This window comes from Geotrypetes seraphini, chromosome 2 (genome assembly GCF_902459505.1).
Source record: "Geotrypetes seraphini chromosome 2, aGeoSer1.1, whole genome shotgun sequence".
In the NCBI taxonomy this organism is placed as follows: Eukaryota; Metazoa; Chordata; class Amphibia; order Gymnophiona; family Dermophiidae; genus Geotrypetes; species Geotrypetes seraphini.
In genome coordinates this window covers 493225989-493252181 of record NC_047085.1, presented here as the reverse complement: position 1 = coordinate 493252181, position 26193 = coordinate 493225989, and the positions used below count along the sequence as shown (strand labels likewise).

At 43.9% G+C, this 26193-nt stretch overlaps 1 protein-coding gene and 1 non-coding gene across 8 annotated transcripts in view; both read right to left on the bottom strand.

The window, feature by feature from the left end:
* Nucleotides 1-680: 680 nt before the first annotated feature.
* ANAPC15 (anaphase promoting complex subunit 15) overlaps nucleotides 681-26193 on the bottom strand; it is a 62643-nt gene continuing 37130 nt past the window's right edge. For 6 of the 7 annotated variants that reach the window (XM_033931916.1, XM_033931915.1, XM_033931913.1 and 3 more), the window contains one exon: nucleotides 20918-21397. In XM_033931916.1, coding sequence (XP_033787807.1) covers nucleotides 21350-21397 — 48 coding nt within the window. In that variant the 3' untranslated portion in view covers nucleotides 20918-21349. Of the gene's footprint in view, nucleotides 1132-12554; nucleotides 12622-20917; nucleotides 21398-26193 lie in introns of those variants that run through there. The other variant, XR_004538204.1, reaches the window with a different exon arrangement.
* LOC117356159 lies at nucleotides 12371-12504 on the bottom strand. The gene has a single exon (XR_004538589.1). It is a non-coding gene; the product is annotated as a small nucleolar RNA SNORA9 (small nucleolar RNA).

Sequence of the window (26193 nt, the reverse complement as noted above, 5' to 3'; positions counted from 1 at the left end):
TCCCTAAAACTCTTAATGCAAAAACGTGGATCAAATCCTAAAACCTAAGGTGGTCAAGTATGGGAATGGACTGGTCAAAGTAGAAAACTCTGCGCGATTGAAAAAACATCAATAGCTACAGGTCCTTGACATTTTGTCATGTGGATTAATTGACTATTTTTAATAAAGACCTGCATCTTAGACATCATCATCTCCACAGTGTTTTTTGTTTTGATTGACCTTCAGGTCTGTGGAGTATTAAGGGTCAATTTTTGTTTGTTGTCATCATCGTTTTTCCATTGTTAATAACGTTTTGTTTTTTATGGAGGAAAGTGTGTGCACTTAGCTTTATTGCAGCACATGTTGGAAATCATGATATAACACTGGATAAAAAATTAGATGTAGAATCTCAGATCATCATTCAGTTACATTTAACTGCTTAAATGAAGGAGCATCAGTTCTTCACTTACCTATATGACAGACTAGCCAAGAGATATGTAATAGGTATATTATTTTAAAATTGTAGTTTTTTCCTACAAAATACATTTATTTGCATTTTATATATACATATCCCACACAAAATACAGGAATAATAGTCCAAATCAATGAGAAGCAGGAGTGAGGGTATATCCCAATGCCCCAGCTTGTTCAGCATGAAGATCATGAGGTTGAAGACTATACACAGGTAGCATTATCCCAAATATTTTTTAAAAAATATATTTTTATTGAAAGTGAAAAGGTCACAGCCAGACAAAATACAAACTCAGCAGCAAAAAAACACAGAAAAGGTCCAAATTGCAGTAAGAAACAACAAAGGCAGCAAAAAGGGAACTGTCAAAACTTCTAAAGCCCCTTCCCAGAAGGTCAGGAGAGGGCCTCAAACCATCAAGGGTTTATCTTGCAGACACTACAAGACTGAGCAGGGTTATATTTATATTGTACTGATTTGTTATTTGTACTCTAACTGCATATGGATGGTCCTTAGATAATTTTTGTTAACCACAGTATACAAATAATATTTTATGTTATGGCAAATCCAACCATGCTAGGCCTACTCAAATTGCAGAGAAGGAGACAAAGGCAACAGATTCAAGAGCATTTTCCTTCATCAAGTCAAAGGTTGCTCACCGGGTCCACAAAACGCAAGCACATCTGTAACAGAAAATGTGAAAACAAGAAATGGAATCAGGCTGTTTTATTGGGTTTCTGAAGAATCAGCATAAGAGCAAATGAAATATTCCTGAGCTGTTGGAAAACATACTTTATACATAAAAAGGACCAATTTACCCATTTATTCTTATCAGGTGATCCTGGCCATAGTGGAAATGCATATAAAAAAAATAATCAACTTTTGATTGTCTGGCTGATAAGTTTTCTGTTCTTTTCAGAAACGAATGGATATGAAGCTTTGAGTAATACACATCAAAATGGAGGCTCAAATCAACTTGATGGAAAGATTCGGTACTTACCTCAATCTTCTTGCTAGTAGACAAGACACTGTTCTAGAATATGTGTGAAAATTACTGAAAACTTAATGTGAGAGCTTTATGTCTCTCTTTTTTTGCTATCTGTCTCCTTAACCGCTGTCTGTCTGTCTATCTATCTTTCTTTGAGTGTCTGTGTGTCTCTCTCTCCTTGTCCACTGTTTACCGTTGTCTGTCTGTCTATCTTTCTTTGAGTGTCTGTGTGTCTCTCTCCTTGTCCACGGTTTGTTTTTTTTTTTTCAATCTGTCTCTTTAGCCCCCTGTCCTGTGAGTGTCTGTGTGTCTCTCTCTCCTTGTCCAGTGTTCCTGTCCTTCTGTGAGTGTCTGTGTGTCTCTCTCTCCTTGTCCAGTGTTTCTTTTTTTTTTTTCTTCAATCTGTCTCTTTAGCTCCCTGTCCTTCTGTGAGTGTCTGTGTGTCTCTCTCTCCTTGTCCACTTTATTTTTTTTCTCAATCTGTCTCTTCAGCCCCCGTCTTTCTGTGAGTGTCTGTGTCTCTCTCTCCTTGTCCAGTGTTCCTGTCCTTCTGTGAGTCTGTGTCTCTCTCTCCTTCTTTACTTCCATTCAGGTTGGGTTGAGCTGCCACATTTGTTCTGGGAACATCACAAAGCTGTGTGGCTGTATTTCTCCCCAGCCAATTTCCCTCCCCCTCAAGTCCCTGTGCACTACTTGCGACGGTGCATCCTCCCACGACCCGGGTCTGCATGTTTAGGTGTGGCTGTGAGTTCGGGCTGTTCAAATGAGCTGACACTTAGGTGTGTGTGTGAGTTCGGGCGAGTTCGGGAGGTTGTGCCTGTGATTTCGGGCAAGGTCGGTGCATAGTCGGCCTGGAGGAGTCGATCGGGCTGGGGCTCCCGTGCGCGATTGCAAGGTGGCCTGCGTGGGAGTTTGGCTTGTGTGAACAGCAGGCGTAGGGGAAGAGTCCCGCCTCCTTTTTCAGCTTTTGTATCGCTGGTACTGTCGGCTTGGGCCACCTGCAGGAAGAGCTAAAAGCAGCGCTGGGGGCTCGGTAGGTGTTGGAAGAAGGCTGGGGAGCCTCTCGATGGATCACTAAAAAAGGAGGTGGGGGTGGGCACTGCGAGAATATCTGTCGGGGGACTGTCGCCGCAAGGGAGCCGTTTTCAAAGCCGCCACGGCTCCTCTCATGAGCTGCACTTGCGTCGGAAGATGTGAGAGGAGCCGCGGCGATTTTGGGGGTCTGTAGTCCGAAGCTTTAGAGGGACTGAAAGGGACGGAGAAAAACAAATCGCGGATGCTGGAAAGTAAGGCTGGCGAGTCCCGCATGTGCACTCCTGCGGTCACAGACCTACTGATCACGGAAGCACGCAAATAGAAGTACGCATGTGCGTCTAGCCTTTTATTATATAGGATAGCGCTCGCAAATGCATGCAGCACTGTACATTAAAATGTGCAAGAGATGATCCCTGCTCAAAACAACTTACAATCTAATTAGGACAGGACACAGGACAAAGGGTGAATCAATATATGCTGCTCATGAAGGGAAATATAAAGAAATGAAAAGGTAGAGAGGGTAGGGGCTACAGCGGGAATGAGAGTGCATTACAAGTTGGAAGGGTTAGGACCTAATCACAGCTTCAAAAAAGTGCACTTTCAGCTTGGATTTGAATACTGCCAGAAATGAAGCCTAGCGTACCGATTCAGGCAGGTTGTTCCAGGCATATGGCATAGCAAGGCAAAAAGAGCGAAGTTGGCAGTAGAGGAGAATGGTATAGACAAAAGACTTGCAGGAAGAACAGAGTTTCTGGGGTGGGGTATAGGGAGAGATAAGAGGAAAGATACAGAGGAGCCGCAGAGAGAGTACACTCGTAGGTCAGTAAGAGAAGTTTTGAACTGTATAGGGAAGTAGATAGGGAATGAAGTGACTTGAGAGGAGTATCGTGAGTAACGACACTGGCAGAATACGAGGCACACAGCAGAATTCCGAACTGACTGAAGGGGTATAGATAGGTTAGCGGGAAAACCTCAAGAGGAAGAGTGTGGCGCAGTGGTTAAAGCTACAGCCTCAGCACCCTGAGGCTGTGGGTGCAAACTCTCACTGCACCTTGCAACTCTGGGCAAGTCACTTAATCCCCCCATTACCCTGGGGAATCCCTTTGGGTAAATTTGGCCAGAGGGAAGGACAAATGCCTGTATCTTGGCGTAGTATACAGACCCCCAAAACATCAAGATGACCTAGATATGGAATTAATTGGAGATATAGAGAATATCACCTTGCGGGGGGACACAGTATTGGTAGGTGACTTCAACATGCCTGATGTGGATTGGGTCACACTTTCCTCTGCTTCCGGCAGCAGCAGGAAGCTATTAAACTCTTTGAATGGAGCAAGACTCAGGCAACTGGTATTTGAACCAACAAGGGATCAGGCAATTCTGGACCTGGTACTTACCAATGGAGAAAGTATCACAGAGGTCTCGGTGGGTGAAACTTTGGCCTCCAGTGACCACAATATGATATGGTTCAATATCGGGAAAGGATTCACGAAATCTACCACACTGACCAAGGTCCTCAAATTCAAGGACACAAACTTCCAAGACATGGGAGACTTCGTTCACCGGGCACTACAAAGCCAAGCAGACACCGACAGCGTGGAAGAAATGTGGTCAACTTTGAAAGCCATCATACAGGAAGCAACAAACCGCTATGTTAAATCAGTAAGCAAAGGGAGTAGGAACAACAAGCCACAGCGGTTCTCTACGGAGATCTTGGACCTCATCAAAGAGAAGAAAAAAGCATTCGTCTCTTACAAACAATCAGGGACACAGGACTCTAGAGTAGAATATCTGGCCAAGTCAAGAGCCATCAAAGCAGCAGTTAGGGAGGCCAAATTCCGCATGGAGGAGTTTCTAGCAAAGAACATCCAGAAAGGAGATAAATCTTTCTTCAGGTATATCAGTGACAGAAATAAGAACTCGGGCGGGATAGTACGTCTCAGAAAACCAGACGGAGACTATGTGGAGACGAACTCGGAAAAAGCCCAACTGTTAAATAAATACTTCTGCTCAGTCTTCACCCGCGAGGTGCCGGGAATTGGCCCTCAACCACAGACAAGGGTTAAATCAGTTGACCCGTTTAGCAATTTCAAGTTTACACCCAGCAGCGTCTACTGCGAGCTGTCAAAAATCAAGGTCAACAAGGCAATGGGGCCTGACAACCTACACCCAAGGGTGCTCAGGGAGTTGGGTGATGACTTGGCGGAACCGCTATCCGCGCTCTTCAATCTCTCCCTTAGTACAGGTAACGTCCCGATGGACTGGAAGACGGCTAACGTCATTCCACTCCACAAGAAAGGCTCCAGGATGGAGATGGCAAATTACAGACCAGTGAGTCTCACATCAATAGTGAGCAAACTAATGGAAACCCTAATCAAACGCCAATTGGATAAGATCATGGATGAGGAGAATCTACAGGATCCCAGCCAACATGGATTTACTAAAGGGAGATCCTGCCAATCCAACCTGATCAGCTTCTTTGACTGGGTGACGAGGAAGCTGGATGCTGGTTAGTCCCTGGACATCGTCTACCTGGATTTCAGCAAAGCATTTGATAGCGTACCACACTGCAGGTTGCTGAGCAAGATGGGTTCTTTAGGCTTGGGCGACACATTGACCAAATGGGTTGGAAACTGGCTTGGAGGTAGGCTTCAGAGGGTAGTGGTGAATGGCACCCCCTCCGAAATGTCAGAGGTGATAAGTGGAGTGCCACAGGGCTCCGTCCTGGGCCCGATCTTGTTCAACATCTATATAAGAGACTTGACAGAAGGGCTCCGAGGTAGAATAACATTATTCGCCTTTGATGCCAAACTAAGCAATGTAGTGAGCAAAAGCACAACAGACAAAAATTCAATGGCAGACGATATGATGCATGACCTACTTCTACTGGAGCGCTGGTCTAGGTCCTGGCAACTCAGTTTCAATGCCAAAAAATGCAAAGTCATGCACCTGGGAAGCCAAAATCCATGCAAGGTTTATACCCTAAATGGCGAGATCCTGACAAGAACTGAAGCAGAAAGAGACTAAGGGGTGATTTTCAGGGAAGACATGAAGTCTGCAAACCAAGTGGAGCAAGCTTCATCCAAAGCAAGGCAAATCATAGGTTGCATACGCAGGAGTTTCGTCAACCGTAAACCTGAAGTCATTATGCCACTGTATAGATCCATGGTGAGACCGCACCTAGAGTACTGTGTGCAATTCTGGAGGCCACATTACCGCAAGGATATGCTGAGACTGGAATCGGTCCAGAGAATGGCCACCAGGATGGTCTCGGGACTCAAGGAGCTCCCATACGAGGAGCGGTTAGGGAAGTTGCAGCTCTACTCACTCGAGGAACGTAGAGAGAGGGGAGATATGATCGAGACATTCAAGTATCTCACGGGCCGCATCGAGGTGGAGGAAGATATCTTCTTTTTTAAGGGTCCCGCGGCAACAAGGGGGCATCCGTGGAAAATCAGGGGCGGGAAACTGCACGGTGACACTAGGAAGTTCTTCTTCACTGAAAGGGTGGTTGATCGCTGGAATAGTCTTCCACTTCAGGTTATTGAGGCCAGCAGCGTGTCAGATTTTAAGGCCAGGTGGGATAGACATGTGGGATCTATCCGCAAAGATAGATAGGGAGGGTCATTAGAGTGGGCAGACTTGATGGGCCGTGGCCCTTATCTGCCGTCTACTTCTATGTTTCTATGTACATTAGATAGATTGTAAGCTCACCAGGACAGACAGGGAAAAATGCTTGGAGTGCCTGTATAAATTCATGTAAACCGTTCTGAGCTCTCCTGGGAGGATGATATAGAAAACTGAATAAATAAGCACGTTGCAGTAATCCAGGTGAGAGGTAAGAGCGTAGATAATGGTCTTGGCAGCGTGCTCAGAAAGGAAACTTCAGATTTTAGAAACATTGTATAGAAAGAAGCAACAAGTTCTGGCGGTTTGTTGGATGTGTGAAGAAAAGGACAGATGAGTCAAAGATGACGCAAAGGTTGTGAGCCGATGAGACAGGGAGGATGAGAGCATTATCCACCGAACGAGGTTATTGTAGGGAGAGGAGAGGCAAGTTAAGGAGGAAAGATAAAGGAGTTCAGTTTTGGCCATGTTTAACTTTAGATGGCAGCGAGACATCCATGTAGCAATGTCAGACAGGCAAGGCTGAGACTCGGACCTGGATTGCCATAGAAATTTTAGGCATAGGTAAATTTGCAAGTCGTCAGCATAGAGATGGTACCAGAAGTTGTGGGAAGAAATTAGAGTGCTAAGGGAAGAAATGTAGATGGAGAAAAGAAGAGGTCCCAAGACAAAGCTCTGCGATACGTCTACTGATAGCAGGATAATAGCGGAGGTTCATCTTCCAGAGCATACCCTAAAAGTGCTGCAAAGGTAGGAAGAAAACTAAGTAGGCGGGTGATCTAGTATCAATTGCAGCAGATAGATACAGTCTCTTCCCTTGTAAACCGCTTAGAACTGTTTGTGGTATGGCGGTATATAAAAATAAAGTTATTATTATTATCGAGGAGGATGAGGACCTAGTAATGGCCTTTGGATTTGGCCAGGAGCAGGTCACTGGAGATTAGCAAGGGCAGTTTCTGTAGAATGGAGAGGGTGAAAGCTCAATTTAAGGGGAGGTCAAATATAGCTTGAGATGAAGAAGTCAAGACAACGCTGGTGAACAGCACATTCAAGTAGCTTGAATAAGAAGGGGAGGAAGGAAATGGGGCAATAATTGGAGGGGCAGGTAGGGTCCAGTGAGGGTTTGAGAGTGGCGTAACTATGGTGTGTTTGAAGGCGTTGGATACAGTCGCAGTAGAGGGGAACAGGTGGAGGATATGGAAGAAAGCAGGGATGATAGTAGGAGAGATGGTGATCAGTAGAAGGGAGGGGATGGGATTGGAAACAGGTGGCGAGTTTGGAGAAGAGAAAACGTGCAGTTTCCTCCTGAGGGGAGTCAATCTCTTCTTGTAAGAATTCTTGTAGAGCGCCTCATTAGCATTTTTTACTCCCCCTCCAATCCCTCTAGGCTGTCCTTCAATTCCTCGGTTCGTACCAAAGCAGATGGTCAGCCCTGGAGCGAAAAGGGACTCTCCCCGAGAAACATGTCAGTTTTGCTCATATCAATACCATATAACAGATAAAACAAACGTAACTATTTGCAATGTATAACAAGGAGGAAAACAAGTCACAAGACTGAGTGGGAGATTATACAGATACCTCCTAGATTCATCAATGCGGCAGTCGCATCATCTATCCTTGCTAAAGCTGGATTAAGGGCAGAAACAATGTCCAGATGCCCCGGCATATTCGAGTCAGTAAGTAGGCAGGAATAGGGTGTCTACTAGAAAGATTATCGAGGTAAGAACCTAATTTTTCCTTTTAGTGTGACACACACTATTCCTGAACCTGTGGGATGTATCACAGCAGTCCCCTAAGTTTAGGGCAGGACAGATGATCTGAATGTGTAGTTCTGTTTGGCTACCATGTCCAACTCTGTAAATGTATGGAGAGAAAGGACCAAGTGGTTGCTCTACAGATTGCTTCCAGGGACACCGCTGAAGATTCTGTCCATGAGAGAGCCATGTTTCTAGTGGAGTGCACCTTGACAGACACAGGCAGATGCTTTCCACCTCCGATATAGGCTGAAGAAATAGCTATATGGATCAGTCTTGAAATAGTCTCTTTTAAGGTTGGTCGGCCTTTATTGGCAACCCCCACCAATATGAACAGATAATCAGACAATCAAAATTAGTCCGCAACCTCTGGATACTGCAGTAAGATTCTGCGCACATCCATTTTAACACCTGATCACTCTCTCAATCCCGAGGTAGTGAAGGCAGGCAAGCATACCTCTCAGTGAATGTAGAAGCTGGAAACCACTTTCGGTAAGAAAGAAGGGCCTGTGCATAAAACCATGCCTGAATCCAATATTCTGAGGAAGGGATCTCTGCAAGAAAAAGCCTACAACTCTGATACTGGTCTGGCTGATGTCATTGGCACCAAACACACCATTTTGATGGTAAGGGCTATCAGAGAAACTTGCTCCAGAGGTTCACAAGGTACACTAATCAGCGCCTGTAGGACCAGATTAAGACTCCATGCCTGGAAAGGCTGTCTCACTAGATGACGGATGTGCAAAGTGCCCTTCAAAAACCTGACCACATCTGGATGCGTGGCTATGGTCCTTTTAATAACCCTAGGCCCAAACAGGAAAAAGACCCGCAATCTGAACTTGTCAGGGAGCCAACTGCTAGGCCTTTTCCCCCAGACCTTCCTGCAGGAAGGCAAGCACCAGAGAGATCAGAATTGAGCTTGGGTCCTCACTCCTTTAAGCACACCAAGGCTTAGTCGCCTTCTCCCTGCATCTCAGAAAAGTTGGCAGCCACTCCAAATAGCCTTTATGCTCTAGATCATGCAGGACAATTGGGCCCTATGTGGGCAGCCGAGGATGACATGGAAGTCTGAGACCTTGATCCCTTTGTAGGTGGACAAGGTTTCTATACCATGGTCACCTTGGCCAATCTGGTGCCACTAGAAATCGCCAGCCCTTAGTGTGCCATAATTCTGTGCAGAAGTCCGCCTATCATAGGCCATGGAGAGCAGGTGTAAAGACAACCCACCTTTGGTCAAGGTTGCACTAGGGTGCCTAGGTCTATGATTCCTGGCTCGTTTCTTTGACTGAAAAACAGAGCTGCCTTTCTGTTGGTCACCGATGCTATCAGATTGAATATCAGCACCCCCACTGATTCACAATGCAGGTAAAGGCTTCCCGAGACTGACTGCTCTCCAGGAAAAGGGTCTTCCAGCTGAGGAAATCCACTTGCACATTGACCACTCCTACCACATGTGCCACTGAGTGTGCCAAAGAGATGATCTCTGTTCATCTAGGCTTCCAAGCATAAAGAAGCACTCTTGGTGTCTCTCTATGGTGACCGACATAGGCTACCGCTGTTACGCTGTCCAAGAAAACTCGCACTGCTTTGCTCTGCAGTGCACTCTTCAAAGCGCCAAGTGAATGGCTCGAAGTTCCAAGTAGTTGATCGACCACTTCTTCTGAGAAGGGAAACAGTGTCCATGAAACAGATGCCCCTTGCAATGTGCATCCCCTGCCTTATAGGTTTGTGTCCATCGTCAGTCACTCCTCCAGATATGTGAAGGGGGAACTCCTCTGGTAAGAGACTGAGGCTCTTAACTACCAGGCTAGACTGCAACGAGCTGCTGCTTGAGCGCATCCTCTGCGGGCACCATTGGGACGGGAGCGCATCCTGGAGTGGATGCAAGTGTGCCTTTGCCCATTGGACTAAGTCCATGGTCACAACCATTTATCCCAGCAACTGTAAGTAATGTCAGGTTCGTTTATCCCAGCAACTGTAAATAATGAGCAGTCTTGTTCCGAAACTTCTGTATCTAACACAGAAGCTTCTATCTGTGGGTTTCGGCTTTCATTGGGGAGGTACACTTGGTAAACCTATGCCACCTGGGAATCCGCTTTTGGTGGAACAAAGAACTGGTTAAAGTCAACATTCATTGGATAAAACCTTGCCATGGCTTTGGGCACCTGAAGGGGCCCCTCTGGGACATCCTGAAGGTCTGTGAGCAAATTTGTGATGTCTTGAGAGGAAAATCAGGTGGTCTGTGATGCTTATTGCAAGCATTGTGTAGTAGAGGACTGCGGAGTCTTATCTTTAAATCCTGGAGGGATTCCGTGATTACCTACAACAATGCTGAAGGCTTGAACAACCTGCGCACACAGTTGGGTCCTCTCTGAAAATCAGCCGCCTTCGCCAGATCCAGTCCCCCTAGAGCTGAAATAGCATCTCTTGCCACAGAAGATTTTCAATTTGGAGAGTAAAGAGTCCTCTCCAGCCCAGCCTTCCTCAGACTGGATCTCATTTTATGCATGTTGTTGCTGGGAAACTGCACTCTTTTTTTTTTGGGGGGACGTACACCCCCAGCACCAATATGGCCATGATCCCTGAAGGTTTCATGTAGCCCTTATTAATCCTGTAAGCTTCAAATGGCATATTTATGAATTCAGGGGGTGAAACCCCTGACCAGGACATTCAGACTGCCTCTGCAGGACTCACAAGCTCCTTTCTGGGGTTTTGAGGCAGCGCCACGTCTGCACTTCATCATGGATGCACTTATGCTGCTCTGCGGCTCAAACCTGGACTTTTTTCCTGGCCCTCATACCATCTGGACACTAACACCCCTCCAAGGGGCTAGAGGAGGCTAAACCAGCTGCTGCCAATCCCTCTCAAGCGCTTTACGTGGGACACGGACAATCCTCAGATGGCCATCCATTGCAAATTTGGCATGAATCCAAGGTATCCTGGTCTGAGGAGTCCATAACACCTGTTTTTAAGCAAAATTGAGGTATTTTGAGGCACATAGACTTAGTTTCAAAATTGGGTTAAAAAAAAAAATTATATTTTGCATATCCTATAATTTTATGCGGATTACAAATTATTCAGGCACTCAAGCATTTTTCCCTAACTAGAGTAGAAGCCCACCAGGACAATGTATCTGGGGCATTGGGGATTAAGTGACTTGCCCAGGGTCACAAGGAGCAGTGCGGGATTCGAACCCATAACCTCAAGGGTGTCGAGGCTGTAGCTCTAACCATTCCACCACACACACCCACGATACAAAAACGGCCTGATAAGGAGCCAGTAAACAATATTTTAGATACAAGTCCCAAACTGGGGAATTGTAATGTTAAAGTATTCTGAACATTATAATACTTTCCAATCAATGGCCTACTACACAGGTGATTTTAAGGGACCAGGACCCTTGAGATCTTTGTCTCCATCACAGAAGCAATTTTAGTGCCAAAAATGGCTCGGGGAAGCTATAGTTGGGACCAAAAACTAGTGATTTTACAAGTTGGGGAATCTAACCCCAGAACTCCACCCCCAAAATTTGATTTTAAAAGATCTTCCCCCCCATTTTGTTTTGCAGGCTGCCAGCCTGTTACTCACTGTGCTGGTAGCTGCAAGTGCTGAAGCTGCAAAGTTTACTGGGAGAACTTCTGCCTCAAAAAGCCTGGAATCCAGATTGTTTGCATCTTCGGACTGCTTCTTGGGCCTAATGAACCAGCCAGAGACCTCGACCCCCACTGAATCTTACACACAAACAGCAGTCTGCCCCAATCCTGGAAAGAACCACCACAGAGCCACTCAGCCTGCACTCAAGCCCACTGTGGACAAACCCAAGGCAAGCCTTGCTCCCAAAGGATTAGTCCCCGAGACCCCGAACTTCAGTGCAGGCTGTCCAAGTGGGTGAACTACAGAGCAGACTACCCCTTGGAAGCAGACTCTCGACCTTAGAATCTGCGCTCTTCCACAGCCAGATTGGTATCTTCTGCAAGCACCGAAAAGCGTCGCAAACTGTCCAAAAATCAACAAATTAAATTGAAAAATAAACACGAGAAAAGACCGGCTCCTACCATCTCACTTGTAGATACAGAAGGAATTGGAGGGCAGCCCAAAGGGATGGGAGTTGGAGCAAAAGAATACTAACGGGGATCTCTACAAGAATTCTTGTGAGAAGGGATTGACCACCCACAGATTCAGGAATAATGTATGTTGCACTAGAAGTGCATTAATACAGAAGTTCCATACATTAATGAGACACATATTCCCTCAAGATTTCCCTAATCAAAACAGCAATCCAGATATCATAGTGCCAAAGATTATCTCAGCTGCAGAAACCTTCTAGGTTCTTGTTGGACATTCCCCAAACCACTAAGAACATGCTGCTAGAAATCTGGCTACTCTACAGATAGCCGATGCCCAGACCTCCCCCCCTCCAAGCTCGCATGGCTTTGTAACCCCCCTCTTCCTAAACAAAAAACAACAACTTTGAAACACCAAAAGTCTTCCTACACTCAATTAGAGGTGAAAAGAAGGAACTGTATGAAACTTCTAAAGCCCCTTCCTGGAAGAACAGGAGGTGGCCTCAAACTATTTCAAGTTTTTATCTTGCAGGCTCTGCAGGAATGGACAGGATTATAGCAAACCCTACCATGCTGGAAGACCTGCTTAGTATGCAGAGAGGTGGAGTGTGACACTACCACCATAAGCAGCACCCCACCTTGCTTTTGGGATCCACTGTCCATGCTCCAGATGGGGGATTCACCACCAGAGAAAGCATTTCACATCTGTATTGAGAGAAAATAAGGAAACGGGGAATACATTAACCTGCAGCTGTTTATGGCAATGCTTCTCACCCCAGAAAAGTATGTACAGTTCTAAAGACTACCTGCACCTTCAAAAGGAAGACGTCAGTTCACAGAGAGACTACCAAAAATAGTCAGCAATCTATCATAAAGAAGGGGTTCTCAACTTAATCAGTCAGGTTTTCAGGATCCCCGCCATGAATATTCAGTTCATGCAAATTCATCTCATGCATATTCGTGGTGGGGATCCTGAAAATCTTATTGGTTGGGTGTGTCAAGGACTGGGTTGAGAACCTTGTCAAAGCAAAGGAGGCAGACAAAGATCTCAAGGGTCCTGGACCTTTAAAATCACCTGTGTGGTAGGTCATTGATTAGAATATTATGTCTGGAATACTTTACCATTACAATTCCTCAGTTTAAAGCAGTGATCTCAGGGCCACATTTTTGATTTGTAGGTACTTGCAGGGCCTCAGAAAAATTAGTTAGTGTCTTATTAAAGAAATGACAATTTTGCATGAAGTAAAACTCTTTATAGTTTATAAATCTTTCTTTTTGGCTAAGTCTTAATAATAATATTGTCATTTATAGCTAAAGAAACATGATCAAGACACTGTTTTATTTTACTTCTGTGATTATGATCAAAATGCCGAGGGCCTCAAAATAGTACCTGGCGGGCTGCAGGTGCCCCCCCCCCCCACTACCCAGGGCCGCAAGTTTGAGACCACTGTATCTAAAAGACTGTTTACTGTCTTCTTTCCTTTTCAGGCTGTCTTCGTATGATCAATCTTGCCAATTCAAATATGATCTATAATAATTCCTACCAGTTTTTTTAAAAAAGCACTTTAAGCTTAGATTATACATAAATTACAAGACACTATCCCAATATTAACTGAATTTATGAAACAAAAAAAGTTTTATTATTCTAGTTCTTTGTATGGAATCCACTAAGAACTATTTGTTGGCATATAAATGGGATATGAATGATTTAGCTAACTATTCAGTGGCATTTAACTGGTTAGTGCTGCTCAATATTACCACCGACCGCTAAACTGAAAGTTGGCCATTTCGTGGGTTTCCAGGTGCAGAGTTGGCTCTTAACTGCACAGAACAGCAGGGCTGTGGAGTCTGTACACAAAACCTTCAGATTCTGCCTCTTATTTATATGTCTATATAGGAGTTAGAAGGGGCAAACTTTGTCCTTGTGTTATTCTCTAGGTGCCACTTTAATATAAATATCAAAATATATTACATTTTGTAATCAAAGAACTAGATATCAAAATTATCCTGAAATGGGTTAATCAAATTATCTGTGAAATAAGACATTTAAGCATTATAATATTTGCATGACATACAATTTAATTCTATTAGGAGTCGGAGCTGGCACTTCATAGATTGACTCCACAGCCCAAAAATTGCTTTCAACTCCACAGCCCTGTAAAACAGTCCTATCATTATGTGGTGTTGCTTAAGCAGTTAAATGCTGAATATCACACTAGAGAATGACACGGGGACAAATTTGTACCCGTCCCCGCAGGATCTCAATTTCCCCGTCCTGTCCCATTCCTGTAAGCTATGCCTTAACCCTTTCAGGACCAAGGGACATATTTGTCCCATAACTTTAAAATCCTATAAATTTTGATTGGGATAGTCTACAGTTCTAAATTTGATATGTACGGATTCCATATGATACTGCCTTTATGTAAACAAACTGGTTCCGACATTCATTCATTAGCGTCGTTGCTAGATTGACGAGAAGATTCACTTGCCACACTGTCCATAAGCCAGAAGTGTGATTTTTTTAAATAAAAATAATGATATTTCACAAAAAAAATCAATTTTTTGGCATCTGCAAGCCCTTTTTACCATAAAAATGTCATCAAAACCACAAAAATTGGCCTACGATCCTTATGGTCCTGAAAGGGTTAACTGCACAACCCTCAAACACTTATGATATTAAAGTGTTTGAGGCTTGCGCAGATGAGGATGGAGCTTTCAGGAATGGGACAAGGACAGGAAAAGAACTTGCGGTGACGGGATGGGAAAATGAGTCCCTGCGAGGACGGGGAAAAAAATTTGTCCCCGTGTCACTCTCTACATCACACTTAACTGCATAAGACAGCAAGCCGCATAAACCTGGATATTCAATTTATTTATTTATTCAAATTTTCTCAACCGTTCTCTCCCAGGGGAGCTCAGAACGGTTTTCATGAATTTATTCAGGTACTCAAGCATTTTTCCCTCATCTGTTCTGGCAATGCCAGTGCCTGAATGGTCTGAAGTAGTAGGCTGAAGTAGTAGGCTGGCGCCAGTGCTTCTCCTTCTCTCCGGCCCTGTTCCCTGCTGGCACCCCCCACTGGCATCTCAGGGCCCATCTGAAGAGCCTCTGCACATGCATGGATGACATGATGTCACACACATGCGTAGTTATCACATTTCTGGGTGCCTCAAGCCGCAGCCACTATCTTTAGTGTGCCCCAGTTTGAGAGACTGGTTTAATTACACATTGAGTGAAAAAATATTTTTCCCCATTTTAAATCTACTGTTTACTAGTTTTATTGCATGCCCCCTTAGTCCTAGTATTTTTGGAAAGAGTAAACAAGAGATTCACAGCTACCCTTAGTGACTCTGGATTAAAAATGGCCACTATGACTTTTTGTAGTTATACCAATGACACTACCAGTGGTGTGGTGGTGGATGATGCCTGTTTGATCCCCTATTTTCCCAAACTGCCTCTCTCTCTCACTAACTTCCACCATCTGTAAAAAGGAACAAATCATATATAGGTTAAAGCAAACCAATAGTTCTGAAAAGGAATAAGTCCAGTCAGAAGAGGCACAAGAGAAAAATGTAGATTCACACCCTCCCCTAGCCAAAGGGGAACTGTAAGTTACCAGTAAGTCCCCAGTGAGGGAGGCAGGCATATTGAAGTTAGTAACTGGAACAAGCTCCAACAATTCCTGACGCCTGGAAGAAAATAACTCCTTCCAGAGGAATAATGCACCACGTAGTATCCAAAACAGGAGAAACACCCTCTGTCATAGAACGTCTACATATAATGGAGGCCGCCGTGTTCTAGCTAATTTTCAACTTTCCAGAGGTGCCCATTAAATGCTAAATCTGATTCATTTTAAAGAACACAGGCAAAACACGGATCCTCCGGAGTAACGCCTATCTCTTCCTCTACCTTCCTTGAGACTGGTCCGGGCTACGTACTCAAGAGAAAATACATATGCAATAAAGAAAGCCCTAACCACAAAGTACAATATCAGATCTACTGTTTAAATGAAAGCACCAACGCTGAGCTCCTAATGCTGCTGTCCTTTCCACAAAAAGGACCTCAGCAAACCCCCCCCCCCCCCCGTGCTCTGAGGCTCCAGGGGGCCAAATTACACTCCGCTCCCCCTCCAAATCAGCAACCGATCAGACGCCGGAGCAGTCAACCTGACTTCCAACAGACTCGGCCGGGGTCAACCGAGCCCGAGGGTGAACGAGCTCGAAGGAAAGGCTGGAGGCCGGATCAACCCGCAGGAAGCCACGTTCACAGCGAGAGAGAGAGACCCGCAGCCAGGGCCAGCACCGCCCTAGAAACCCGGACTGCCCACGTGGCCGCGGCCCGCCCACTTTAACCCTTTAAGATACCAGGACGCGTGCGCACTAGCAGAGTGCTCACCGGAAATAGAAGAAACGGCTTGGGCACGGGAAGTTGCATGTGGTTCGCAAGAGTGGGCTGTTAACAGCTATTTTAAAGCCACTTGAGAACAAAATGGAGCAAGAAAATGAGATTGTTCCCCCTGAAAGTTTAAAGAAATACCGCGCAATACGGAGCAAGAACAATGGCAGATTTCAGACAAAACATACTTTTAAGGTTTAATCAGCTGCTAATTTGATATTATTCATGAAAAACAATGGTCGAACAAGACCAGTAAAATCGTTGACATAAGCTGCTGGGATTCCTTGCTCAGTCCCAGGAGTAAGAGATACCCAAGTCGGTTGGGCTAAACAACTTCTAGGATTCCCTCTAAGCCAGTGGTTTCAAACTCACGGCCCGGGGGCCACAGGCGGCCGCTAGGTACTATTTTGAGGCCCTCGGTATGTTTATCATAATCACAAAAGTAAAACAAAACAGTTTCTTGATCATATGTCTCTTTAGCTATAAATGACAATATTATTATTAAGTCTTAGCCAAAAGGAAAGAGTTTTACCTCATGCAAAATTGTCATTTCTTTAATAAGACATTAGCTATTTTTTCTGAGGCCCTCCAAGAACCTACAAATCCCAAATGTGGCCCTGCAAAGGGTTTGAGTTTGAGACCACTGCCTTAACTGTATCCATGACATCCTGTTTGTCTTTGGGAAGCAGAGCCAAGATTGTGATGTCATAATGCCTCATTCCACCAATAAGAGCCAACCTCATCAGTGATGTCACAATGGCTTGACTGTCCTGTTCTCCCCTCTGCCCTCCAACCCAGCCAGCAGATTAACCGTTCCCCTTAAGTCAGTGGTCTGAAACTCATGGCCCGCCAGGTACTATTTTGAGGCCCTCGGTATGTTTATCATAATCACAAAAGTAAAATAAAACAGTTTCTTGCTCATATGTCTCTTTAGCTATAAATGACAATATTATTATTAAGTCTTAGCCAAAAGGAAAGATTTATAAACTACAAAGAGTTTTATCTCATACAAAATTGTCATTTCTTTAATAAGACATTAACTATTTTTTTTTCTGAGGCCCTCCAAGTACCTACAAATGCAAAATGTGGCCCTGCAAAGGGTTAGGGTTTGAGACCACTGTTCTAGAACCTTTTCTTTCTAACTTGACTAAATTATTAGTTTTTAGCCACATTCTACTACTACTAATTATTTCTATAGTGCTACCAGAAGCACACAGGGCTGTACAGTCACAAAGAGTAAGTAATTTAATTATGTTTTGCTGCTTTGCATTAGTAAGCTTCATAGAGTATCCTATTTCTACTAGTCTAAGGTGACCATACATCCTGTTTTGAACGGGACTGTCCCATTTTTGGAGCCCCTATCCCGTTGTTCCTCCACACAGCTTCAGGACGACAAAATGTCCCGTTTTCAGGGACAGTGTCCCGAAGCTGTGCACAAAAAAAAGCCTCTCTCCAGGCCCGATTTAAATCCTGCCCGGTCCGCCGCCGCTGCTTACTTCCCTGCTGCTAATCGCGCCCAGAAGCCTTCTTCCCGACGTCAATTCTGATGTCAGAGAGGACGTTCTGGGCCAGCCAGGCAGTGATTGGCTGGCCCGGAACGACCTCTCCAACATCAGAATTGATGTCGGGAAGAAGGCTTCTGGGCGTGATTGGCAGCAGGGAGGTAAGCATAGCAGCAGTGGACCGGGGGGGGGGGGAGTGTTTAAATCAGGCCTGGAGGGAGGCTATTTTTTTTTTTTGCGCGGTAGGGAGGGAAGGAGGTAGGCAAGCTGGCTTTGGCGTGGCAGGGAGGTAGGTAGGTAGGCAGGCAAGCTGGCTTTGGGGGTGGGACAAAGTCTGGAAGGCAGTGAGGGGGACATAGGAAAGAGGCACTGGGGGCACTAAGGACATAGGAAGGGGCACTAAGGACATGGAAAGGAGGCACTGGGGGCACTAAGGACATAGGAAGGGGCACTAAGGACATAGGAAGGGGCACTAAGGACATAGGAGGGAGGGAATAGAAAAGGACACTTGTTGGGCCTGAGTGCAGAAAGAAAGAAATGAAAGGATACACAGTCAGAAGGAAATGCAACCAGAGACTCATGAAATCACCAGGCAGCAAAGGTAGGAAAAATTATTTTATTTTCAATTTAGTGATCAAAATGTGTCAGTTTTGAGAATTTATATCTGCTGCTATATATTTGTCTATTTTTCTATAGTTACTGAGGTGACATTGCATATTTTAAAGTCATCTGCCTTGACAACTTTGAAACCCCCCTAATATAAATTATAATTAACATTTTCTCTGCATATAGTGTGCTTTGTAGTTTTTAAAAATTTTATGTTTACCATTATTAATTAAGATATTATGTGTACATGAAAAACGAATGGAAGAAATTGGGGGGCAAGACTGACAATTAATAGATGTCCCCTTTTGATGAAAAAAATAAATGGTCACGTTGTACTAGTCAACTTTTAGTAACATAGTAGATGACGGCAGATAAAGACCCGAATGGTTTATCTAGTCTGCCCTTTCTGATTCACTTTAAATTTTTTCTTCTTAGCTATTTCTGGGCAAGAATCCAAAGCTCTACCCGGTACTGTGCTTGGGTTCCAACTGCTGAAATCTCCATCAAAACCTACTCCAGCCCATATACACCGTCCCAGCCACTGAAGCCCTACCTAGTCCATCCTCCCCCAAATGACCATATACAGACACAGACCGTGCAAGTATGCCCAGTACTGGCCTTAGTTCAATATTTACTATTATTTTCTGATTCTAGATCCTCTGTGTTCATCCCACCCTTCTTTGAACTCAGTCACCATTTTCCTCTCCACCACCTCTCTCGGGAGCACATTCCAGGCATCCATCACCCTCTCCGTAAAGTAGAATTCCTAACACTGCTCTTGAACCTACCCCTCAACCTCAAATTATGTCCTCTGGTTTTTACCATTTTCCTTTCTCTGGAAAATATTTTTTTCTACATTAATACCCTTCAAGTATTTTATATTACATCACTTAGGATTTTGTCATAAAATCCCTAATTTGTTTAGCAAACTGTTCATAAGGAAATTGCTCTATCCTCTTTGGCAGTTTTGTTGCTTTTCTCTGTATCTTTTCAAGTTCTATATTTATTTGAGATAGCATCATGGATATGTAAACTAAGTAATGTTCTGGTTAACTTCTGATACAGATCCCAGCAGTCTAAATCTATTGCCAACTTTTATTGTCCCCATTAAATTCTGTCATAGATGCCCCATTCTCCTATCTCAAAATGTCCATTTGCAGTTCTTTACACCTATTCATGTGGTTTGACCGTTGAATAATTCTCTGTGTGCTTCAAACCTTGTTCTTTGCCCTCTTTTCTGGGTTATGAATAAATGTTAAACCAGTGAGTCACCAGCTTATTAAATTGTGGCTATCCTGAAAATCTGAATGTCAGAGTTCCACGGGACAGATTTGGGAACTACGGTAGTACTGTATTTTTTTATTTATAAGATTTTACATTATTATCAAGCATTACTTATACAGAAAATATGATCAAGAAAATATAATATTTAGGTTTACTTTCAATCCTAATAATGAATCAAAGTATAAAGGAAAAAAAAAGCTTCTCATCTTAATCACAAACTAGTCCTCAATTCTGATCCAAGATTAACGAAAAGAGTAATTAAATTTTAAGAATTTAAAAGGAAAATTACTTAATCTGTGCTGACGCAGAGCTAATTATCACTTAGATACGGATGCTAGTATTGTATTTTAAAAACTGCTTTTTCAGCAGAGCACCTTGGAGGCATTAGAAGGCTGGATCAAGGGTATCCAATGTCCTTGCAAACCTTCAAACATGCGCCTCTGTCCCTGCATCTACAGGTAGATCGAGGCTGTAGTTTTGTGTCCAGCATCTTTCAGTCTCTTCCCTGTCCCAGCTCCTACTTTCCGCTCAGCATTTTCACGCACTTCATTATGCTCCATCCCTGATCCTTCTGATGGGTCTGTGTAGCCAAAATCTCCCCTTATTTTCTCATGGTTGCTGTTGTCACTCTGCTTCTCCTGAGGCCACTCCAAAAGTACTCTGCACTGGCATGAGGCGTTCTATTAGAGCCCCACACTCAAGCACTGCCTCACCCCATTCACCCCTAATCATCTGCTATTTAAAAAGTGAGATATTCTAAATGTACAGAGCCCTGAGTAATTCAGATAGCTATCTGAATCACATGGGACCCATGCAGTTCAAATAGCTCACATATGAACCACATGGGGCTCAGTACATACAGAATGCTCCATAATTCAAACAGATATTTTCAGTGTGCTGGTCACAAAAGAAAAATGGGAAGCAGCAACAGGCTGGAGCAACATACAAAGGAATTAGTGGCAGTAGTCTAAACTGGGATGGAAAATCATTTTTGAGGGGAAGCATTTACCATACCAGACTAATGCCAGTATCACATTGTGGGGACTCCTGGAACAATTTTTAGCAGGTAGGAATAGAACAATGCCAGGACTCACTGGCATGTAGCCCCTGAAAAACACCCCTGAATCTCTTAGCCAACTGGCTTTGGGCAGAATCTGAGTACAGTATAGGGTTCAACTATTACTTCTGTGTTGATAGAAAAAAAAAGAGGCAATATAAAAAAAGGAAATTATGCATTTATTGAAACCACAACTGCTAAGTAAAGATTATCAGAAATATTAAACTGAATATCATACAGAAGCAGGAAAACCAAGTCCATTAGTGCAGGCCCTAACAGTTCTTGAAGACCGGCACAACTTTCCAATTTTCTCCTTTATCACCAACTCTATTTATTCCCAACTTTATTTTATTAACTGTCAGTGCTGTGAAGCCAAAGCTTACCAACAATTCAGGAGATAAAACAAGCCAAACAGACCTTCTGCTAGAAAGATATGTGGAGGGGAAAGGAAGGGCCTCGTCTCATCTGTCCATGATACCCTGGTGAGTCTTAAACACTAGGACTTACAGCAGCACCCATCTGTAAAGTTGGTCTTAGGTTCTGGGGAGTCACCTGGGCTTTCTCTACAAGTCACACCATTAACAACCTCATTTATATCATCCATTGGTCCTGATCTTGCTCAGCTCCTTCCATGTCTGCCTGTAAAAAACAAAATACATATATTTATGGAGAGAAAGTTAGCATCCAATAGAAATCAAGCCCTAGGGCTCTTCAATGATGTATTTAGTTTCTGTTAATGAATGCAGCCTGGTCGTTAACAACCTATAGTGTGAAATAGTTAAGATGCTAACTCTCAACATCAAAGACAGCTAAAGGGTAGTACATACAAGAGCAAATAATCCTATTATATCTTATGCAACTTATCTCCTGAACATCCAAACACTAAGGGGCCACCATTTTGGAGATGACAGGTCTCAGAGGCAGGATGGAGTGGGTCTTGCTCCTGCCTCCTTCATAAAAAGGAGTACAGGTGTGTGCTATTAGACACCACCTCGGAATCGCACTAGCACGGGACGGTGTGCTGTGAGCAATTACTTTGTGAGAAGGTATTGAGATCGGACTAGGACTGGACGGTGCAGAAGAGAGTACTTTTGGATTGTTTAGCCTTTCCATGTATCCTTCACCCTAGGACTAGCAGGAACCCCTGAGGAAGACTCATTTGTTGACACATGGACCGTATTGAGTCCAGTGTTCCCAGCGGACTAGGTCCTTAAGGTGTTTATGTGGATTGCTACATATTTATGCATTTTTAATAAAGTCCATTTCGAGAACATCGTCTCTCCACAGTGTTTCTTTGGTTTCTCTTGGACATTAAGAAGACCATACATTCTGTAATATCGCTTGGCCGAAACACCCATCTCATCTGGAATAGGATGCTACACAGAAGTGAGTTGTGAAAGTGTGAATTGAGGACCAAGTAGCTACTTTGCAAATTTTATCAATAGGAGTGCAACAAAGCTATTAATGCTGCCATAGCTTGGACTTTGTGTGCTGTTACATGACCCTCGAGCTGCAGCCCATCCTGAGCATAGCAAAAAGGAATATACGCAGATAGCCATGTTGGATATAGGGTTACCAAATCTGTTAGGATCAAAGGAGATGAACAGTTGAGGTGAAGTCCTGTATGTAATATGCCAAGGCCTACTTACAGTCCCAAAGTGTGAAGAGTTGTTTCTCCAGGATGAGAATGAGGCTTTGGGAAGAAACTGGAAGCACAATGGATTGATTCAGGTGAAATTCCGTGACTACTTTATGATGAAATACTGTGAACAGTGGGTCTCGTACCAATGCTTGGAGTTTACTCACTCAACGGGCAGAAGTGAGAGAGATCAAGAAGATCACTTTCCAAGTGACAAACTTATGATGATCCCTTTGTTCATCAAATTAACACCTATTGAGTTATTTCTTAATGTACACAGAAACTCTTCATTTTCAGTTATGGCGCCCACTCTTTGTAACTCTCTTCCTATTTATCTTCTCGAAGAACAATCCTTCATCAAATTTAAAGCTCAACTGAAGACATTCTACTTTTCTTATGCATTTTCTCATAGTTTAACATTTTAAATTTATTTTAAAAAATTATATACCGCATAATAACTTTGCGGTTTACAAAATTACATACAAATTAACTTAGGCTCCATAAACAAATGATAACTGATCATGTTTCAACAAAACAAACACAGAAAGACGTTGACAGTAGCGTTTTCAACATTTTCTTTATATTCATCCTCCCAGCAAAAAAACACAAAATACCAGGCAGCGAAATCCAGAGCTTAGCACCCGCCAGACAGCATTTCCTTTTTTTGGGGGGGATAAATATATGGTTTTCCAAAATTTCCCTACACAAATTTTATTGTAATCTAACCTTATTTTTTTTCCTTTAAATTGTTAAAAAGTTTGTTTTATGTGTTGTTTTCCCTGCCCCAATTTATATTCATTGTAAACTGCTTAGATTCTAACCCTGGTTTTATATTTGTAGTATATTAAATAAATTGAACTTATGTAAGCACCGGTGTTGAGTGCAATTTAAACATAGAAACATAGAGTATGACGGCAGAAAAGGGCCGATGGTCCAACAAGTCTGCCCACTCAAGAACCCTCCCTCCTCCCTCCCTCCATCTTTTAAGCATTCCTCTGGAGTGACCCCACACCTCTCTGTCCCATCGTCCCTTGAAGTTGAGCGTGGTTCTGGCCTCGACTACCTGACGTGGAAGACCATTCCATCGATCAATTACCCTTTCGGTGAAGAAATACTTCCTGGTGTCCCCATGAAATCTTCCCCCCCTGAGTTTTAGCGGATGCCCTCTTGTTGCCGTGGGACCCGTAAGACAAAATATTTCTTCCTCCACATCAATACGGCCCGTGATGTATTTGAATGTTTCTATCATGTCCCCCCTTTCCCTGCGCTCTTCGAGAGAATATAAGTGCAGCCTGCTCAAACATTCTTCATATGGGAGATTTTTTAGTCCCGAGACCATCCTAGTGGCCATTCGCTGAATCAACTCCATTCTCTTCACATCCTTTTGATAATGTGGCCTCCAAAACTGAACACAGTACTCCAGGTGAGGTCTCACCATTGATCTGTACAAAGCTCCTTCTGATGCAGCCCAGCATTTGTCTAGCTTTTGCTGTTGCCTTCTCCACCTGATTCCAGAAAAACTCACCGAGTTGTTCTTTGAAGAGTTGCACCAGTATCCTTGGCTCAATAGCCAGTAACATCAGTGTGGCAGGGTGTCGAGGGATAGGTGACCTCAATGAGGATACACACCTTCTGAAGGAGACACAACCTGCAGAGGAGAGCAATGGCGTCGACATTTGACCTGTTACCGAGGGACTTGATGCTGTAGAGGCCTACAATGCTTGCTGGGAAGAGGATGGCTTCTTAGCTGGCTTCCCCGATGCTGGAATCTCATCCGATGTTGATGCCAATATTGATATCGCAGGCTCGGATGTTTTCCTGATGTTCATGGCTGAGCCGAACAGCTTCTCTTGGATGCAACAAGCTTTTAGTGAGCGTTTTTGTAAGGTGGAACTGCACATACAAGTGTCAGTCAACTCGATGCTCATGGCCTAAATACCAACTATGCGGGTCAATGATTGAAATAGGTCACTGGCACCAGCAGCACTTTTTAAAACAGGTTAATGGTTTCGCCATGGATGGAAAAATTGTGGCGGCAAAATTAAACTCAATGATGAGAAAAAGAAGCCCACTGAATAAGAACACGAAAGCCGAAAGGCCCAATTGAAAAGAAAAAAAAAGGTGTTTTTTTTTTTTTGCTTTTTCAAAATAAAGAAAATGAGAAAAGAAACTAGGAAAAAATGGCCAAAGGTCACTCGAAGACAAAAATGGTTACGAGTTAAGGCAACGCAGACTGGATGGAGTCCAGAAAAAGTACTTCTCTCCAGGGAAAATGAAAAACGGAGGTACCGCGAGCTGGCGTCAGGTGAGCAGTCACAAAGTTTCTTAAAACCTAAAGTGACAGTTCCCTTTTAACACCTTCTGTACCAGGCTCTATTGATGACGTCACCCACATGTGAGAATATGCTGCCCGCTTGTCCTAGGATAAGTACCATGCTATAACAAATGGATCAGGCTCCCCCAGTTTAATATCCCAAGTAGCTCCATTCTTAAGTTACTACTGTAACACTACTGTAATCAGTAAAGGCAGAGAAAAGGGGAAATATTAGACAGGCAGTAATATGAAACTGAAATACAGCATATGTAAATCAGAACTGGCTGGCAGACAGGAAGCAGAGGGTAGGAGTAAAGGGACACTACTCTCACTGGAAAGGGGTCACGAGTGGTGTCCCACAGGGGTCAGTGCTGGGACCGTTGCTGCTCAATATATTCATTAATGACCTGGAAACAGGGACAAAGTGTGAAGTTATAAAATTCGCGGACGACACAAAACTCTCCAGTAGGGTCAGAACTATTGAGGAATGCAAAGATCTACAAAGTGACCTGAACAAGCTGGGTGAGTGGGCAAAAAGATGGCAGATAAGCTTCAATGTAGAGAAATGTAAAGTCTTGCACATAGGGAAAGGGAATCCGATGTATAGCTATACGATGGGAGGGAGGGTACTGGGGGAAGGCAACCTAGAAAAAGACTTGGGGGTATTGGTGGATACAACAATGAAGGCAGCGGCACAAAGTGCAGCGGCCTCAAAGAAGGCGAACAGAATGTTGGGCATTATCAAAAAAGGTATCACTACCAGAACGTAGGAAGTTATCCTGCCGCTGTATCGAGTGATGGTGCGCCCGCATCTGGAGTACTGCGTCCAATACTGGTCGCTGCACCTTAAGAAGGATATGGCGATACTCGAGAGTGTCCAGAGAAGAGCAACAAAGATGATTAAAGGCATGGAAAACCTTTCATATACTGAAAGGCTAGAGAAACTGGGGCTCTTTACCCTGGAACAGCGGAGACTTAGAGGGGACATGATAGAGACTTATAAAATCATGAAAGGCATAGAGAAGGTGGAGAGGGACAGATTCTTCAGGCTAGCGGGGACATCAAAAATAAGAGGGCATTCAGAAAAACTGAAAGGAGACAGATTCAAGATGAATGCTAGGAAGTTCTTCTTCACTCAGAGGGTGGTGGACACCTGGAATGCGTTTCCAGGAGAGGTGATAGGACAGAGTACAATATTGGGTTTCAAAAAGGGATTGGATGACTTCCTGAAGGAGAAAGGGATTACAGGGTATAGATAGAGGGTTACTATACAGGGTACTTCAGGATTAGGGTATAAACAATTTATGTGGTAGATAACTTACAGGTCATGGACCTGGGGGGCCACCACGGGAGCAGACTGCTGGGCACGATGGACCCCTGGTCTGACCCGGCAGAGGCAATGCTTATGTTCTTATGACTAGCAATTTTGTTTGCTACAGTGGATTAGAGCAGGGGTCCCCAAAGTCCCTCCTTGAGGGCCGA